Below are 21,236 nucleotides of genomic sequence, written 5' to 3'. Positions count from 1 at the left end.
CTACTCAGGGGAGGGCTGACTCAGTGTTATGTGTTAGTTTAGGGTAGGTTAAGGTTGTTGCCCCTTGTCGAAGGACTCAGTTAAGACAGCTATCGTCGGTCTCTTGTGTACCACTGCGAACGGTAACTGCTAAGTTAAAGCGAGAACCAGAATCTACCAGAATCGAGAGATGCGGTTTCGCGAGAACTCTAGACCATCTCAGGTCCACCCTCGGCCAGAATTATCTCACACTGGATCTGGTTATCCCCCAGCGTTCGCTGAGTTTTCAAAAGTACAAAATTTTTTAGTCACCCTACAAATGCCAGAAGGCCCTGGTGACATTTTCTGTTCTATTATAGCCGTTAGTATAGACAGCTTTGGCTGATCCTCTAAAAAGTAACTACACCGCTCTTTTGTGCTATTATCTCTTTTTCCTTACAGGCGAAAAACAAAAGTTTTTTTCGGCAATTATCCAAGCATGCCATGTGCCTGGGATGAGAAGCAATTATGGCGCTCCAAAATTCATTTTAAAATTGCTTTAAATTTGTTTGTTATTCTTTTAAATTTCACTTAATATTTGTACATATAAGAATATTTTCAAGACGAAGCGTACTCTTGTATGGCTTTCTACAATCAATTTAGTACTTTAGTAGTCATATTTTTCTTATTAGAAAACAAGCATCGAAGAGAAAGTAAAGTAGGCGAGGGTAAAGATGTATGGGATCTTCAGTTGAAAAAAGTGCTGAGGAAGTACCACAGGACATAAGGGATCATTCCCCCAAAGTTTCTTAAGGTTCACAAGCGAGGGATGGATCCCATTCTCAATAAGTTTAATATACAGGGAAACTTAACTCCGTTATCTTTAGCAGTCGGACCTTAAATGACGTATATTAACCTGGATCTGGCGGAGCAAAACTCGTCGCCTTTCTTTCAAGGCACTGGACCTAACTAACCTAGTTCACAGCAGACGAAAAGAAAACAAAAGATACCAGAAGCACCTTCTGTGTAAATGTCTAACTTTGGTAAATAATGGTCTTAGCCGATTACAGCGCAAACCAGAAGAAGAAGAAGCAGCAAAATACAATCTATTTGTTTACGATTATTTCCCAGCGTTATCATGCATTCATATCCCACACGCAAAATATTGAACACTAAATTTCAATTTAAATAAATTTTACCCATTAAAAGTTGCTCTACTAAATATTCGTTCTGGATTTCTTATTCGTTTTACAATCGAAAATAAATAAAATAATTTGAATTATTAGAGCGACTTAACACCAACGCTGTACATAAATTCAATAAAAATCAGAAAATTTCGTGGGTACATATTTAATTCAAAGTTCTTGCATTTATTTGCAATAACTTAGAAGCAAGTGTGAGGTCTGGTCAGCGCAGATCTAGTAACTCTCATGTAATGTCATTCAATCAGTGCACACCGACAATAGTAGAAGAGGCAACAACAAACCACATAAATAAGTAAAGTGACATTAAATGCATGCTTTTGTGTCAAATTTGAAAGAAAACAAAACGTATTGAAATACAAAACCAACGTTGGCGCATGCACTACAAAAAAAAAGAGTATGAGTACCTAAACATTAAGTAAAAATAAAATCGGAGAGTGTTGCATGTGTAGCGCCTGTATATAAAAAGGGCAACCTGTTACAATAGGGGTATTCTCCAAATCTTGCAAAGCCATTGCACGTAGCACGGATTGCATGGATTGCATAACTTGCAAACACACAACAACAAAATACATGGGAAACGACATTTCCTATCGCTGCAAAATATGCAACGTCGAAACCCATGTATATATTTTGCAAAATAGCATAGCAAGATATATGCGACCCTGTGCTAGTTGTTTTGTTGTTGGAATTGCTACATATTTCTCTCATTCCTCTCATCTCGCTCACTTCATTTTTTTCTGCTGTCTCTTGTTATTGTATTTGATACATAATTTCGCTGCTTGCTACCCATGCATTCTACCACTTTGCAATGGGGTGCTCTCGTACTCTTCGAAATTTGGGATAGTATTTTTGCATTTCGTGCAATACGTGCATCGTGCAATACTTCGAGAATACCCCTAATGTGCTTCGCTGCTAAACAGCACTGACTTGCCATTGCTGGCATTTAAAAGCATAGACAGATGGCAGCGTTGATCCGAATTAACTCGTTAATTCGGAATTAACGGCAGTTGATACGGATTACCAAAAGGCAGAAAACGGCGAAAAGGTAATAATGTCAATTGACTTTTTTTCGCACCAGTATGCGATATAGTGTCAATTGAACTTGATCTTGTTACCTGTCACCGCAAAAGTAGCCTGAATTTACAATTCAAAATGGTCAACCGATTTCATTAATTTTTTTTTAATGAAAGCCAATAAAATTTAGAAAAGATTTGTAGAACCCGATTGTTGAATTTTTATTTGTTTTTGTTAAATTTTTTTTAGGGCCAAATGCAGAGAAAGTATCGATTTTTAAGAAAATCCTAATTACAAATTAACGCTTTCATACATTTTTCAATTTATGAACCTTTTTTTAAAGCTACTTTACTTTTTTATGAATATGAGTATGAATTTATAAAAAAAATTTCACCAAAACTAAAATTTTTTTCAGAACTTTTAGGTAAATTTTAGGTATGCCGTTTTATAGCGCATTCAAGTGTATTACCTATATATTTAGAAGGAACTAACTCAGAAAAAAATTTGGTCGGTAGGTGGCGCGGGGTCCATACATTTTCAAAACCTTCATTCATGGTCGGATCTAATTTTTATTAACCGACTTCCAAAAAAGGAGGAGGTTATTGTTTTTTTTTTTGTTATGTATGTTACCGCATAACTTTGGACCACGTGTCGGTGTTTTTTTGGCTTAAAAATTACTTTTTTTTTATATATATTACTTACATGAAAAGGAAAATCTCCACAAAAAAATTTGCTGATAGGTGGCGCAGAGGTGATATATTTACAAAACCCTTATTTATGGTGCGATTTGGTTCATATTAAGAAAGCTTGTTTTAAAAATAATTTTTTTTCCATTAAGTTATTTTAACTTTTTTGTCGGCACAGAAATGATAATTTTCACTTACTTTGGAATTTTTAATTCAAATCAATGGCGGTATATTTGTTGTGTTCGAAATAGAGATGAACACGGAACAAAAATTTCAATCCCGATCTTGCCCATACCGAAATTCAATTTTTATGTCCCGAACCCGCTCATCCCGACGTTTTTCAGAAGTGTACTGCGGGCTCCGAAATCTGTCACTAAGATTAATTGACATGTCTTTCATATTAATTTTAAATAATAAAAAATCTGGTAACTTCCGATTATTTTTTTATGCCCATCTTTAGTTCGATTACTCAAAATTGACGCGATTTTGAAGCGGCCATCAAGATTTCTGTGAATTGTCATGTATGGAAAGCAGAATCTAAAAAAATACTTTGAAGAGAAAATAATTAAGTTAACAAAAAGTATTATATAAGTAAACAAACGAAGGGTTGGATTAACTTTAGAACAATTGTATTTGTTCGTTCGGGTCATTACTCTTTTTACCGTTGAGAAAATAATTATTTTTTTTTTGTAAATCAATATTCTGATATGTTGCTCAAATTTCAGAGTTTCGTTTTCAACAAGTAATAGGGACAAATCAGATTTCTCAAATTGCGAGAATTTGAATTGCATGAAGTTTTTCCGTTTTTGGTTGACTATTTCTATCCCCATTCCCAGCAATTCTTAATAATCATTTTTATTTTGATAATTATACATTTAATTTTTTCAAATTTTTTAATTTATTTTTTTGGTTTATGTAACTTCGCCCAATTATTTGAAATTAATTTATTTGTCGTGTTAAACAGTAAAATTTTATTGAAAAAGGTCCCAACAACTATAAGTACATTAAAGGAAATAAATGTAATAATTGAAGGAGTTAAAAAAATTTAAGAAAATATTGCTTGCCTTGAGATTCGAATCCACGCTCTCGCGACTCGCTTAATCCGCAATATGTACTGCCGTCTGTCAGGGTACAATTAACATTGCCGTCTGTTTACGCTATAAGACGCACTAGCACACGGCTTCGTGGCGGTTAGGGTCGTTTTAGTGTCTTTAGTTTTTTGCGCTTTTGTTATTATTATTGTTATGGTTGACTCTAAAGTCACATAAATTTTGTGTAAATTACAACTACAAAGCATTAAGATTCTTATGCGACAAAACAATAACGCGGTTGAGGTAACTGATATACCCCAATGCGGACAGACACAAATAGAACTGATATTACTAGACTAAAAATACAAATGCACTACCTTCTTAGTTATCTACAATACAAGTGTCATTTAAATGAAATGAAATTGAATGGGCAACTTTAGATGACATTTGAGTTTAGTGCCTGCGCCTTTTTGAACTTTTTTTTTTTTATCTCATACCTTCAGCATCCAGAGCACCAACTGCTTCAGCTCGCATTCCTACTCGTTGTACAACTTTTATTATACCAAAAGGGTACACCCTGTTGGCAATTTGCATAATATACAAATTATTGTTAACTATCTCTATAGGTATGTTGGTATGTATATTGATCTGTTGTGGCAACATTGTCGTTAATGTCAACTATTATTATCAATGAAATGCGACCTGCTCTCAGCGAGCTGCCGAGCCGAAAGGCAGCACGTGTGGTATCCCTACGCTGCCGTTGTGACTGTCCCACACACAAAAGTCAAATAAATTATACGAATGACAGAAGATTTCATTTAAAACTCATTGGAAATTATTTTAAATGCATGTAAACCTTTTTGCTGTAAAAAACACCAGCGTCCTACTGGCATTGTTGGTAAGCGCAAAGCGCTACAAGATCTTCTTCACATACATATGTATGTACATATGCACATTGTCTTCACGGTGGGGCATATACTTATTAAGGCGCCTTATCAATAAATACTAAGTAGCTGCCTCAAGGGTATCGATATCGCATTTGTGTACAAACGAATATTCGTTATGAATCCTCAAACATACGTTTCTATTCTATGTGCATGTCATTTATCGGGGCAATTGCCAGTAAAAAATACATAAAACGGCGCAATGACGATCACCTGTTGAGCTGTTGGTGCCAACACTTGGAATATGTCTTTGAAGTTCTTCTTTAAGTTAGCGCAGATAAGAATGAAGTTAAATGGAATAAGGAGTGTCAACTCTGACTGGGTTACCGGAAAACTGTTATTGTTGGCTTTTTATTAAAAAGCAATTTTTAGCGATTACAATACTCACATATCTACATATATTTACTATATAAACAATGGAAAAATGGATGAGAGTTGAGAGCAAGCAAAAGAGTTGAAATTTTTGTTTGATTTAAAGATTATTGAAATGATATTTACCATTTAGTTAACAAAGTGGGGCATTTTGCACTTGCTTATTGATCCAGGCATTTCTGCAAAATCTAGTTATGTACATATACCTATGTAGCTAGGTGTCAGAAATCGTGTTATTACAAAAATGCAAATCTTATTGTGGATTCCGGAAGAATATCCATCCGGTAAAAAGGTTTGTTTGGGAAGACTTTTGTTAGAGGTGTCAAATCCTTAGAAATGGGCGTGGTATCTAGCACAAGTAAATTGTTTTAACCGGAAGTCCGTTCTAGAAAAAATGTTCCGACAAAAGTTATGCGTTTTTATGCGCAGAATCCGAATCTATGGAAGTCAGAAATGCGACCAAATAGTAGAGCATCCTCGACTTGGTAATTACTAATTTTTCGTTTTCCAATTAAAAAATTTTCACCCATTTCCCAAGTCCACGATGAGTTAAAGTTCGAAGCTCATTTAGAGGTTGAAAAAGGTACTACCGAGAAACAAGTTTCAAACGAAAGTAACGGTTTTTATCCTCACAATTCAAATCTGTAATCAAGCTATGAATGTCTAGTTTACGAAAATGGACATCCAGTTAGTTTAACACACTACTGATCGAAAACGGAAGTCGGTAATATCATCAAAAGATAGATACTCTTACTTACTTTTCACTGACACTGATACGGAACTGAAACGGCACGGATGTGTGTGGATAGACCTAAAATTTGCTGCATTTCAGAGGTTGGTAAATGATTTGAAAAATCGCGGTTTTTCAGTTTTTACGGTTTTTGAGCTACACACCGTATAAATCTGATCGATATGTCTAATTTCTGAACATATTTCTAAGATAACCATGATTTACGTAGGTTGTCATTAAAAAAAGTTCCAGTAAATTCTTCTTCTTACCGTTTTTCGGTTTGCGCCAGAACCAAAAGGCTTCTCCAATAGCCTCTGCATTGTGCGATTTGCGCCAGTTACTCAACCGGAGTGCAGTCTGGTCCTTCTGCACTTAGTCCTGCCTGCCGGTGGGGGCACAATAGACCTACTGGTCGCAGTGCCATACCTAACCAACTATCTAGTCCTGCCATTTTGCTCGTGCTCCGTTGTCTACCCATGGGTGCCGAGTCGAAGGATGGGAGCGCCGGTTTCCGATACCCGTCATCCCCGCCAACAGGGCCGTCGATCTTCATCTTTTTCGACATCGTCCACGTTTTCGCGCCATACATATAAACATATGGTTTTTCTTGCAAAACATACCTGAATTTGATAAATTTAATCGGTGTCATTTCCTAGAACTTCTTATATCTCATAACAGAACTTTATGTAAAATAAGTAAAATTACGACTATTATAGCGGAAGGATCGCTCACTCAAATGAGAGTATTGAAAAAAAAAATTTACACCTTGCTGCACAAATATTTCTTTGAAATTAAATATTTTGATATCCTTCTTTCCATGACGGCACTTCAGATAGAAATAACCTGGTTAAACTCAACCACCGATTGCTCATCTATACAGTAGAGAGCAAGGATATGGCGGGCTTTTATCGGTTCAGAGAGACACCCCGCTGGAGGACGGTGTTGCAGTACAGGTTTAAGGTAAATTCCCCCAGACTTGAAGTAAACTCAACAAAGGCCGAGTCAGTTATTTTTGGCAGGCAGTAAAAGTTGAAGACTCGCGTACAGTGTACGGACTTTACCACTTTATTGGTAGATCTACCAACTTTTTAGCTGTATTTTATTTTCTACCATTTTTACCAACAAAGGCTTAAAATCTACCAATATTTTTCAGAAAGAAGGCAAACAGATTTAAATGAACGCAGTGTATACATATTTTGCCATCGAACACACCTAAAATAAATATGAAAAATTAACTCTGACCATGGCCAATTTAAAAGTGAAATTGCATCTCTATCAGCTGTTTATGGAAATATTTTTCGTTTGCAATACGTTGTGTAGCAGACTGCCAAATGAATGGGTTGCAAATTTCAAGCATTTCAAAGCTAATATTAACCCTTTCCGGTTAAATCCGTCCCTGATGAATATAAAAATTTTTCCTCTCAATTGCAAGGTTATTAGAGCCTCATAATACCAAAAGTAAAAAAAAAATATTCAAAAGTTGTTTTGGGTAGCTATTAGGGCTACCTCAAATTTGTGCAATATATTGTACAAAAGTCCGCAAAGGAGTAAATGCACTCAAGAAAACTCAATAAATATTTCTCTTAGTTTGACGGAATAAAACTTTTACTTCATTGAAAATTTATGTTAAAAATAATTGATTTTACTGCAGATATATTGGAATGAATAATTTATATCTTTTCAAGTATCTTTAGTTAAGATCTGCATTAAAAAATTTTAAATTTTCTCCATAAAATGAACCGTTTTAATAAACCTTCCCGGTTTTTCTGCCTTCAGTAGATCAAGAAATCAAAAACCTACCCTTTAAAAAAACCACCAATTCAACTGCAACCTTTGCGGACGTTGTTACAATATATTGTACAAGACACTTTCAACCTTTCAATGTAAATGTACAATATATTGTAAATTTTTTTTACCGGGAAAAATATTTTACATCATGTTAGTTTAATTTAAGCATTTTTATATGATGAAATGCTTTTTATATTTCCATACTATGTGATTTTATTAGCGATTTTACTTGACTTTCACGTATTTTTTGTACAGTAAATTACCACAACTTCCGTGTCACTGGAATTTTATGAAATGGTCTATTTTTAAATTAAATTCTAAAAATATTTTTGAAACATTTTCGATTTTGAAATTTACGTAAACTATTCGGGACATTCCAAAACTTCATAAAGTTTAATTGGTTTTCAAAAATATTTATAAGATTTTTAGTAGCACGCTTCCAGTGTTACAAAAAATTAAATGTACAATATATTGTACAAATGCAGGAAGAGGGTTAATCAAGCAATTTTGTAGTGCAAAGTAATTGTTTTTTTTTTTTTAATGTAGAATAAAGGCATCCGTGTTCGAATCAAAATGTCTTTTTAGATTACGGCATTTGGTGGGGAGTTCGCTTTTTAGCTTAAAATATATTTAAGGCAAACGGCTGTCATTTTATTTCATTCGATTCGAATCGTGCTTCATTCGATCACGGCCCAGTTTTACATTTTTTCTGGAATGTTTTATTGGCGTAAAATACATTTTTTGCTGCATTATAAAAAACTACAATTTATTCCAAGGTGAATTCGTATAAGGTGATACCAGAAGTTCAAAAACAAAATGGCCACTAACAAATTTTACGCGTAATTACAATAAGAACTTCAACAAATACATCATTAACCGACTTCCAAAAAAAGAGGAGGTTATCAGTTCGTCGGAATATATATTTTTTTTTTTATGTATGTTACCGCATTACTTTGGACCACGTCAACCGATTTCGATTTTTGCATCGCAAAGGTAGTGTCTCAGAGGTGGTCCCATACTAATCTGGTTAAGATGCAATCAGTGGATCATGAGATATATATATATATATATATATATATTTTTTATATGAGAGTTGTTTTGACAAAAAGAATCACCAAGGCAAAAATCCAGCTGCTCTGATAACACTACCTTACCTGAATTCGCCTTCATTTATTATATGTGAGTAAAAACTATCTAATATTGTTTTTTTTTTATTAAATTTACCAACTTCTACCAATTTTTGTATGTAAAATCTACCACTTTTAATTTTCTTGAAGTCCGTGCACTGCTCGTATACTCCCTTGGTACCAAAAAAAAAAAATTAATAATGCCAATCACTTCGCAATTCGCCCTGGCATAACAACAAGGCGGCTCGCATAAAGAAATTTATATCGGAGTTTGTTTTACTGGTAAAAAGATGAGAGGGGCTTCGCTGGAAAGATAGTGTAGTGTAGTAAGTATACGTATATAAAGAAATTGTTCCATTTGTCATACTTTAAGGAGGCTCAGTATGACGGCTTGGACTCAGGAATTAAAAGCATTCAGGAGGCTGCAAATAATAGTATAAAGATGCGCAGAATTTTGTTTAAGCGACATCATTTATTCTACATTCAGAGAGTTGCCCTAAATGCAGTCACGCAACTACTTCTACTTGATCTAATTGCTCGATAGGTAGTTCAGCAGTAGGTGAGGTTAGTTTAGGAAGGCGCGTGCGAATGACTCGTGCTTCCAGTTGTAAATGCCATCTATGAGTGCTAAGAGGTAGCACATACTTTTGACCGCAGTTATTCTATATTGTCAGTATGGTGTCTGTTAAACCATTTACTTCTCTGATATTTTCACTTCCGCTATATCCTCCAAACTATTCAATCAGCGTCATCCGAAATGCTTGAGATGCCTTTGTCTGGAGAGCACTGGGCATTGACATAGGAAGTGGTGAATCGATTCCTCTTCTTCCTCATCCGGACAACTTCTGCAGAGCGAGCTTGTTGGTATACGCCATCGATAGAGCAGTAGAACAATGCCATGCCATTACGGCAGATTTATTTAGCGTCAATAATTCATTATTACGATTCTTATTGCGTCTCGGTCATAGCAATAAAATTTATCCGCTTTGCCGGTGTGCATTTCAAAGTCGTTTAGTCGGCTATTTCGTTCCCTTCGAGCAACCCAGTAGAGAGAGGTTTTAACGTGACTCAGTGAAGCCAGCGATGCACGACATTTTCAAACTGACTACTTTCGGCTGTGCTACCTTGGAATCTAACGTTTTCAAAACCATCTGACTGTCAACGAATATAGTAACGTTCCTTGACAGATATCCACTATACCGGATGAGAGGCATGCGATATGTTGCCATACCTGCAGGTCCTTGGAGTTCCCAATCTACACTAGTCCAAAAATGTATGGAAACTTAAGACTAAAATCCCATAATGACGTGAGGTAATCATTTTCGAAATCTAAGTCGGCCTTGATTCCGTTACGCCGTCCACTTTTACGTATCTTCAACACCGCTGCGCACCCGTAATTATCTGGCTGCTTCCACAATTTTGTTTCCCCTCGTCATTTTGATGAATTGATTTCAGGTGGAACTTGTGTGACTAACATTTTACATTCTGATAGCAAATATTGCTTTAACACATCCTACGTCCAATCAAATCATAAGTACATACCTACTTTGGTCATAATCAATTTTTTTCCAAAAGAAATAAATCTTGACGAAGAAGGAGAAATATGTAGCTCAAACCTGGTGCTGAGTATGTTCTTGAGCTAAGCAATTTCGCAGGTTTTATTTGTAATCATTCAGTGCAACAATCAACAATCTCAAATATCTACAATAAACACTTAACAGGTTATTAAAAATAATAGCTGGTGGGTGTAAAGTTGACGAAACAGCTGAAAGAGCAAAGGTACTGTATAGCAAATATTTGATCGAAAAGTTTTATAAAACCACATAATATCAGCCTGGAGTACGCCGGGTTTTTTTTTATAAGGCTCCATGTTTTTGACGTTTTTAAATATCTAATAAAATACGAATGTGCAGTGAAGTGAGAAAGCTACGATTTAAAATGCTTGGCATGGTTACCCCGTTCTTCATTACTGTAGCTTGTATCTTCAAAATGAGATTTTCTTCTCTTACAAAAAAGTTGCGGAACAAACGCGGTTTAGTGAATAGATATTCAGACAAAATCCATAATAAAACCTAAACTTTTTAACTTTACTCTCAAAACTGCCGCGGGCATTTCAAGTAGTTTGTCGCCTTAAAAATGAAAAAATCTTCCCGAGCAAGTATTTTTACGGGATAGGTATTCTACTGGAATTCGCAATAAAATTTACTTTTTTGAAAACAGAAAAATGATTTTTGACACCCTGTTTTCTGTTCTCCAACCCGATGAAATATTTGGTACACTGTAGGCATTTAGAGGTTTTATATACAGCCAACTTAAGTGATCACAATAATAGCTGTGCTGACATATAGAAGTGGCATTTGAAAATGAAAAAACAAAAATAAAATAAAATACAAATCTTAAAGTTTCTGAGAATTTTACCAGAGAACTCAGTCAGTGAAACTATTTGCAGGCTCAAGGCTGTCGCTCAATCAAAAGCCACTTTGAGTGCTTATTGCAACGCCCAGTACAGATCACATTCACTGACAGCTGTTTACTACACATTTGTAAATGTTTATGGCAGATTTTTTTTCTTTTTGTTAAATACCATAACCGCCACAATTAGCAAAAGTGTTAAGTGTTTTACATACTTATTTAAATGAAATATAATTTAGGTGTGCGAATTACGTACTAGAGAAAATGATGATTCATATGCACTGAAGGCAGGCGCAAATGTGTATGAACATACATACAGTGGTCGAAAAAAATATAGCCGTAGCACATATTGACCATTTTATTTTTTTTTGTAATTTAGTTTTTCTTTATTTTTTTGTAAAAATATGTTTCATTATTTAACAAAAATCTCCAAATTTCTAAATTTGTGAATACAAAAAAGTCAACAAACTATCGTAAAAATTTCGAGCTTTTTAATTCGATTTCTTAGAAAAATTTTGAATATGCAGTTTTGTAGCCCATTCAATTCTTTTACAATAAAGTGCAAGATTCAAATGGCTAAAAATTATCGTTGATGTTTTTAATTTTTTTGTCACGTTTGCTTCCATATGTATAACTAATAAACATGGCGTTAAAACGCCAAATTTTCATTTGGCCTTTAAAACGGACGGCAATATTAGTTAGTAAGCGACCCGTATTCCAAATTTCATCTATGTAGATCTGTTCAGCCGTAACTTGAAATAATGAAACGTTATTGCACATCTACAGGCCAAGCTCTTTAATTTGAAATCTAATATTTAAAATTCGAAAGAATGTTGCCGATCTGATAACTTTCGCGTATTATATATATACTTAGTTATGGCTTTTTCAAAAGGTGGCAACCCTAATCAAAAATAGTTTCAAACTAAAGCTTTCACAAATATACATATTTCGTTTGACACTCATATTTTAATATTTCATATAGTTTGTATATAAGTTGAATAAGTTCGAGTTGAACAGGTGGCAACACTCTTCAAACACCTCAAAAATACTCGAAATGTTCAAACTAAAGATTTCTTAAAACTCTTTTGTTTGACTCCATATTTCAATATTCCATATTACTTGTGTATGTATAACTTAACTAAATTCGACTTTTCAAACAGGTGGTAATCCTCTTAAGAATATTTTCAAACTTAAACCGTTTTGAATCTCTTTCGTCTGGCATCCAAATTATCATCTTTTCTAAATAATCTAATTAAACAGTTCGAAAATTTAAGAAAGTTAGTTGATTTTTTTTTTTTTTAATATTGCACAAAGTTCTAAACTTGTATTTACAAGGGCTTTGCTAAAGAATGAACGACATCATTATAAAAAAGAACTAAAATCATATAACAAAAAAATAAAATAAATTGTGAAAACTTGACAATATTTGGTGCGGCTATAATTTTTTCGACCACTGTACATACAAATGTGCCCATGTTGCCATATGCGTACCTAATACATATGTATACATATATACATAGTTGGCGCTTGATTGAGTCTTAAAAGCCCTCAAAGCTTTTAGTTACACAACAAGATCATGACCACTATCATCCAGGTACTCAAAATAGCAAAGGCTTACAAATGGAAGGGAGGCACTCATCTCATATGCATTCATACTTAAGAATGCACACTAATTACTGGCAGTTTACAAAGCAAATAGAGTCATGCATAGATCAAGTCATTATATCATACTTCACTGGGCACACCCGAGGCAGCAGACCCTTCCGAAAGCAACTTTAGGCTGCAGGAGGTTGGTTGCTGATGAGCGGACAATAATATGTCAGTGTCGATTTCTCGGTGTTTGGCGCACTAAAAGGCTAAATGGGAGCGCTTAGTTTTTTTTTTTTGGTCGGCTTTGTACTCGCATGCTTGTATGCATTACCTTTTTTTATTAAGTGCCAACATATTTTGTTTTATTCATTTAATTTTTTTGTACCATAAATTTCATGGGAGTTGAAATTTCTGCTAAATACGTAGTAATACAATGGTTAGCCAGTCATTCCCTATGTACATATATATGTAGGTATATATACTATTTACATATAAATATATTTAACTTTGCTACGATCAGTATATAATGCGGGAATGGCAGTTGGCAAAACATTCGGGATTGCGAATGAGTATGGGAATGAAGAATTTACATACATACATAAATAGTTGCGTAGGCGAACTGGTATGTTAACAAAAACAACAACTTACACTCAAATACAGAAATCGTAAGGTGTGTATGAACGTTGGATGTAGATGTGAATGTATACTTCTTGCATGTGTGCCGTGCAATTGTGCACGCGAACATTAACCAAAAAAGGTATTATGATCAGCACTTAAGGTTAGCGACTCAGATCGCCTTTCGTTGTTGTTCTTGATCACCTAACAATAGTTACATAAATACATACATGCGTACAGCAAAATAAAAAAAAAAAAAACCAAAAGAAGGTTTCTGAGCATGCGCGCGTTGTTTAGGGATGTAAACAGCTTTGTTGTTCTACCGCTGATTTCACAGTGATAAAATTAGAGAACTGTACCTATAAACATACCTACGTATGTACATATGTATAATATTTGTGTGTATACACTTAAAGGGTGCTACAAAATTTCGAACCTTTTAGGACTTCTTCTTTATTTTAATTTGTAAAGTGGCTGAATGGTAAGATTTCCGGCATCACTCAGTGGTACAGCTCCATAAATTTTTTGAAAAAAACTAGGAGTCTGCGTACAACCTGAATTTTTCGCATACAACATTTATGGACATAAATCAAGAAAAAAAACGAAAAATTGCCGTGATCGGTTTATTTTAAAGTATAATTATAATAGATTGGCGCTTACACATACTATATTAGTGTTTGGCCGAGCTTCTCCTATGATTTGCGGCGTGCACCTTGATGTGTGATGTCACACAAAGGGGAGGGCAGAAATCCTTTTGAAGGTTTGCCATTGCCTGCCGAGGGGCGACCGCTATTATAAAAAAACTTTTTTGTCTCCCATAAAAACCTAACCTCAAAAAAGTCTTAAAATGCCAGTTTTTCGTCATTGTATAATAATTATTTACGAAAAATTTTTTTTTCGTCTCGCAGGGCGATTATTTTCAGATGGAAATTATTAACGCCTTCTTATAATAATTATATAGGATTTTTATATTACTCATCTCTCGGGACGTTTATTTCAACACGAAAATGATTTACGTCTTTTCATAATAGCTAGTGAACCCGCATGGCGTCAAAACGCCAACATTTAATTAAATTTTTCTAACAGGTGAAACCCTATTCAAAAACCTCTAAACTATTCCTTATGATTAATTAAACCATTTCTCAGTGATGAGAGGTCTCGCATGGTGTCGGTTTTCATTTCATCAAATTTCAAATCTCCCCCTGTAACTTCAAAAATATAAATTAAAAATTAATTAAAATGGAAATTTGAAATAACGGTGCAGATGTGACGACCTTCAAAAGAAAAAAAAAAATAGCTGGCAACTCTTAAAGTGTGTTTGCATTGTTCAACTTTGCGTTCAACATTTGCGTTCAACTTAGCACAGGGGTGCACGAAAAAAAGTTGAATGGCTAAAAATATCAAAATATGAAAAAATATCAAAATATTCGCCATAAAAAGGTGTTTGCATTGTTCAACTTTGCATTCAACTTTTGGTTGAATGACCTTTCAACTAATCGCTTTCAACAAAGTTGGTCGCCAGCCAACATTTAGCCATTCAACTTTTTTTTCGTGCAACCCTGCGTTGAGTTGAACGCAATTGTTGAACGCAAAGTTGAATAATGCAAACACTGCTTTATTAAAAATATTATCAGCCTATAATAGTTTTCTTAAAACTCTTTCGTTTGACACTAATATTTCGATATTTCATTTATGTATCTTTCGTATAAGTAAAACAAATTCGACTTTTAAAATAGGTGGAAACCCCTTTCAAAGTATTTTCAAACTAAAATCTTTCGCCTGCCATTGTTACATATATTTCAATTAAATGATGAATTAAGTTTAATTTAATTTTTTAAGCACATGGCAACTCTCCTAAATACAGTTTAGAAATTCATTAATCTCAAACCCATTTCGATTGATACCCATCTTTTGACAATCCACTTAACTTATTAAATAATTTGAGCTTAATTTTTTCAACAAAAAAAAAAAAAAAATGTTCAGCTTAAAGATTTCTTAACACTCGTTCTTTTGATAACCATATTTTAAAATTTCATGTCACTTATGTATAATTAAACGAAATAGCACTTTCAAAACAGGCGGCAACCCTCTTAAAAATTATTTTCGAACTAAAATTTCCTTAAATATTTTTCGTCTGACATTGTTATAAATAGTTCATGTAACTGATGAATTAAGGGGAAATTTATTTTTTAAACACGTGGCAATCCTCCTAAATAGAGTTCCTAAATAAAGGATTTTAAACCCATTTCCATTGATAACCATCGGTTAGTAATTCATTTATTTTTTTATTTAATTATTTTAGTTTAGCCCTTTAAACTGGGGCAACCCTCAAACATATAAAAAATGTTCTAAATTGTCAAACTAAGTATTTCTTGAATCTCTTCCATTTGACATCCATCGTTAATATTTCATATAAAAAATAGTTCAATTAGACTTCTCAAATATTCAAAATATTTTCAAACTACTACCTTCTTAAACCTCTTTTGTATGACACCCATATACCGATACCAATAAGTGAATACCTAATTCCTTTAATTAAAATTTAATTACATTTTTTTTTAACATGTGGCAACCCTCCTATACGTAGTTAAGTTATAAAGCCTTTTCAAACCCATTTCGATTGATACCCATATTTAATAATTAATTTAACTTTTTAATTAATTTGAGCCTAATTTCCTAACAGGTGGCAACTTTTTTGCAAAAAGTAAAACCTTCTTGAACATCCACACCCCAAGCCCTTTAATTTGGTACCTCACTTTTGAAAATCGAACAGACGGTGTGGATCTGAGGGCATTGATTAGTAAATAACGTGAGTTTAATTAAGTAACAGGTGGCAGCGATTTTCGAAAAAGTGAAACCTCATTGCACATCTACAGGCCAAGCGCTTTAATTTGACATACCATTTTTGAAAATCGAACGAACGGTGCAGATCTTTTATGCTGCACCAAAAATGCCTTCGCGTATAATATATAGCTTATATGGGACTTATATTTTTCTCGTCTCTTGGGGCGCTTTTTTCAAGACGAAAATAATTTACGTTCCACGTTTTCGCTCAATAGCTTTGGGACATGTAAAGCCGATTTCACGATTCGTGGCCTTAAATATTTAACGCGTTAAATCTCCAAACTCAATTAAGAAGTCTCATTTAAATAAAAGTCCCATATAATTATTAAGAAAATACGTAAATCATTTCCATCTTAAAATAAACGTTCCGCGAAACGAAAAACAGTAAAATTCCCATATAATAATTAGGAGAAGACGAAAATAATTTCCATCGTAAAATAATCGACCAGTGAGACAAAAAAATAAAAAAATAAAAGTCCCAGATAATTATTAGGAGAAGATGTAAAAGTTTTTAGTCTAACGATTTTCGTCTCAGGAGACGAAAACAATTTTTCCTTTGTTCAGTAATAATTATACAGCAATATTTATTAAATTTTATTTCTTATAATCGTTATGGTCTATGTTTTAAAGCATACCTCTTATACAGACCTATCCTCAAAAAAGTTTTAAAACCCCTTAAAAAGGGCACCAATGAATATATGACTCAGAAATTTTATCCATATTTTTTTAATAGCGTTATGTGTGAGCCCTCAAAAATTGGGCGTCATCGGTTTTTTTTTGCACACATAAAATCAAAACTGGTTCATGATTGTTGCAGCACCCAAAATGCCGAGAATATTTATGCGACTTCTGAGCTGGCTGCCGGTACATTAAACCGGCACCGAGAATATGTTTCGCATTTGATTTAGTTCTGCACGAGAACAAAATGTAATGTCAACAACGTTCCCGCAAAAAAAAAACATACCGATGTGAACAAAAGTATTGGAAGCAGTTTTAGCGGGAAAAAAATTAGAACAAAAGATTATCTGGAACGTTTCCATAAAGAACAGAAAGCGAATAAAATTCTTGATAAAGTTGTCAAAAAGAAAAAAAACGAATAGAACAAATCTCTCAAGAACGCTCTGCAATATAAGAACATAATGAGAACTAAATTTTCGGGAACGTTTCCATTGAGAACCAAATAAGAATGAAAGTGTCGAGAACGTTTTCAAGGTGGATGAAATTAGAACAAAAGTCTGGTGAACGTTTTGCTGGACAACAAAACGAGAACAACATTTTTGAGAACTGAACATTAAGAACGAGAGGGAGAGACGTTGTTGGCGTGTTGGGGTGAAAAATCTTTTCAATGAGAACCATAATTGTTAATTCTAAGCCAGAGGAAAGCTGGCTCATTTCAACTTTGAGATCGTTTATCATTAGGGCGATCTGTACATTTATGGGACATTTTTTCATTTTCTGTGCAAGAGAAGTTCGTGCCGCCTTAAGTCTTTCGTTGTGACTTATTTTGCGAAATTATCTTTCAGTTCTTTTTCGATTAATTTTAATATTTCAAACTAATACAGCGCCAAGAAAAAAAATTTGTTCTCGTTTCCAATATTCGCTAATAATTCAGAGAAGACTTTTTCTCGTTTCGTTTTCTACCAGAGAGTTCTCGAGAATTTAGTTCCCAAATTTTTCTGCGAGAGAAAGTTTCTTAGACTTTTGTTTCCATCTTGTTCTTTATCAGAGCGTTCCGGAAATTTTTGTTCCCATTTTGTTCTCTTAAAAATATTCCCGAAATTATTGTTCGCATTTTATTCGCTTTGAGAACGTTCCCCAGGGTTTTGTTCTTATATACGTGCTCCCCAACTTATGGATCTATCTTGTCCAGCTCCAGCCGGCAAGGCCTTCTTCTGGTGCTATTTTTACCTTTCTCATTTCATTCCCCTAACTAAAAGAATCTTTGAAGCACCCTTTACATGAATTTACATATGCGCTCTGATAATCGCTGCTTGTTTCCCACCGTGATATCTGATCTTTGGCAGTTAACAATAATAATAGTTGCGCTCTGTTTACATATTCTCTCTCCGTATAGACTCTGGTTTCATTATTCAACAGAGTTCGGACTTTTAAAATTTGATAGGTTTCTGCTGCGCATAGAATCATTATTACGTTACTAAATTTGCTATATTTTTTAACTCAGGATTAAGTCGAAAAGAGTCCCACTTTCAGACACATTTGAAGAGGCCGTATGTACATAAGGGTGGTCCCCTAAAAAGTAAATTCTGAATTTTAATGCTCTCACCCACTAGGATTGTTCTATAATGAAAAAAATTATACCTCTGTTTTTTTATTAGTTTGAAATCAAAAAATACCAACAACAGTACCGATTTTGAGAAAATTGTCCCGCTGAATATTTTTTAAAAGTCGGGACATATAAGTGTCACGTTTTTTCATATTTGTACCGATTAAATTTTGATTTTCAGTGTTTCCCTTATTAATTTAACAAGAGTCTCCGTGTATTCTGGCCCAAAAACTATTTTTCTTGCAAACGTGGCAGCACTTTCATTATCAAAAAGGACATAGAATATAAGGGAGCCATAAACATATAAAGCATCCTTATTTTCTATGAGCAACCGGTACCATTGCTATATTGCAGTCTATCATTGTTTTCTGTTTTTTTTTTAAGGTTTTTATAGTTATTTGCTACGTTTTTTTTTAATGAAACAATTCTCACTTGAATTTGGTGAAATTATGTTATAAAGCACTCCTAGGTGCAATTTCGACTTTACTTTTTCACAAGCACTTTTAAACGACCCTAATATACATACTTGAGAATAGGAAAAAAATTGTACCTAAAATCAAGCGGAGAAGCGCATCAAATCTACTCCATTAATCGTAAAGTTTGAGCCCTATAATTCCCTTCTCTCTTTGCTTCTTTCTCATAATTTCGGCAGCGTATTTGTTTTATCACCACCGCTCATATAACAATTTCTTATTTGTAATAGTTAAATATCACTGATGACTTTTTGTTGTAATGCATACAATTCAAACAATGTTCACTTGCCAACAACCCGTTGATTTAGTATCACCCGAGGGTGATTATCCATTCGAAAACGCTTTGGTTGGGCAAACGTTTTAATAACCTTTTCTTGTTAGTGTAATTTGTCTGCTGGGCAAACAAATCAACATCTGTACATAGAACAAATGTACTTTTAACTTTTTTTTTCAGCAGACTCGAAAGACAATAGAACACTGAGTGTTAGCCCTTTTGCGGTTTTATTTGGTTGAGCAATGCACTTAACGTTTAGGACACATTGATAAATAGATTTTCAAGGTCCATGAATTACTTAGTTACAAACAGAAGAATGCATTGCTGTGTCTTTTCGTTTAAATAATTACTTATGCTTTTTTGCTTGTATATTCTTTTTTTTTTTTCTTTTTACAGTGGCGTACAGTGTCGTGACACGCTAAATGGTGCACAGTGCGACTCCTGCCCGCTTGGATATGATGGTGATGGTCGTTCGTGTACATTACGCTCAAGTGAGTGGCGGTGTTAGGAGATTTATATTAGATGTGTTTTTTTAAGTATTAAGTTATATGTAAAACAAAAAAAGGGTTTTATTTCTCTAAATTCTCCTTAACTACTGTTTGTCGTGAATTTTGTTTAAAATATTTACTTTTTCATTTTCCAGCCAATCTTTTAGTGCCCTCTCACAATGTCCAGCACTATCAACGTCAATATACTGCACGCAAATACTCAGTAATTAGCTCCTGAAAATAATGTAAGCGAAATATCGAAGTCAGCACTTAGCAACACAGCCGTACATACATATGTATGTGTGTAGGTTTGTAAGTGCGCCTTGCCTTTAGTCAATTATGTTAAATAATTGCAATATAACTCGCCTTAACCTAAAGATTTATATTTTTGTTCAAGTATTATTAAATCCAAAAAATGTGTAAAAATTTTAATGCAATATTTTCCCTTTGTGCAATTCTATATTTAAAACTTTTAACCAGTTAATGAAATTGCCAAACTGTAAACTAAAACAAAATTCGAATAAAGTTGAGTTAAATAAATAATATAACAAGTAATTTTTAGCAAAAAAAAACCGACTTCAACTCCCATATAAAAAAAAATATATATATATATATATATCTCATGATCCATTGATCGGATCTCAACCAGATTAGTATGGGACCACCTTTGAGACACTACCTTATCGAATTATCGAAATCGGTTGACGTGGTCCAAAGTTATGCGGTAACATACATAAAAAAAAAAAAAAAAAAAAAAAAAAAAAATATTCCGACGAACTGATAACCTCCTCCTTTTTTGGAAGTCGGTTAAAAAAGGATTAATCGTTATTTATAACCATAGAATTTTCTAGCTCTGAACCTGCAATTTCAAAAACGTGCAAGGAAAAAGCATAATGAAGGAAAGGATGACGACGATGCTAAGACGTCCTTAGCATAGTTCATTTTAGCGCGCCAGGGCTTTTAAAAGAAGTTCACCAAGCTCCAATCATCCACCATATAGGATCCTTGAAAATCAATATTTTTCAATCGGAAAACTTCTGTCTGTAGGAGACTTTTGTTTAATTAAACATTTTTTAATACTAACTATTTTTGATGGGTCCCCAAAAACTCAAAAAATGCAATGGGTGACCCATAAGAAATCGTTTTCCGATCGAAAAATTAATTTTTTGAACAAAAAAATACGGGTATTTTAATTTATTTCTTTTAGAAAAATCCTAGGGTGTGATAACTTAACATTTAAAAGTTTTTTATTTGAGACCGCTCTATTCAACACTCATTAACTCTTTGTAGGATTTAAAAGCGTTCTCGACAGAACCAAATGGTTGTGAAGAATTCAAATTTACTGGACTTAATAACCACGTTAATGGGAAGTAAATAAGGGCAGTTAAACAGAGAAAATGT

The 21,236-nt window shown here is 33.9% G+C and overlaps 1 protein-coding gene across 2 annotated transcripts in view; it reads left to right on the top strand.

Moving 5' to 3' along the window:
* Nucleotides 1–20,338, top strand: part of LOC118735590 — a 76,339-nt gene extending 56,001 nt beyond the window's left edge. For both annotated transcript variants that reach the window (XM_036465423.1, XM_036465421.1), the window contains exons 9-10: nt 19,744–19,838; nt 19,991–20,338. In XM_036465423.1, coding sequence (XP_036321316.1) covers nt 19,744–19,838; nt 19,991–20,073 — 178 coding nt within the window. In that variant the 3' untranslated portion in view covers nt 20,074–20,338. The remainder of the gene's footprint in view (nt 1–19,743; nt 19,839–19,990) is intronic.
* The last annotated feature ends 898 nt before the right edge of the window (nt 20,339–21,236 follow it).

The sequence above is a fragment of the Rhagoletis pomonella genome, unplaced genomic scaffold, assembly GCF_013731165.1.
Source record: "Rhagoletis pomonella isolate Grant_MI unplaced genomic scaffold, Rhpom_1.0 Rhpom_scaffold_00003, whole genome shotgun sequence".
NCBI lineage: Eukaryota > Metazoa > Arthropoda > Insecta > Diptera > Tephritidae > Rhagoletis > Rhagoletis pomonella.
The sequence above is the reverse complement of the archived record's forward strand: the minus strand, read 5'-3'. Positions and strand labels throughout refer to the sequence as shown.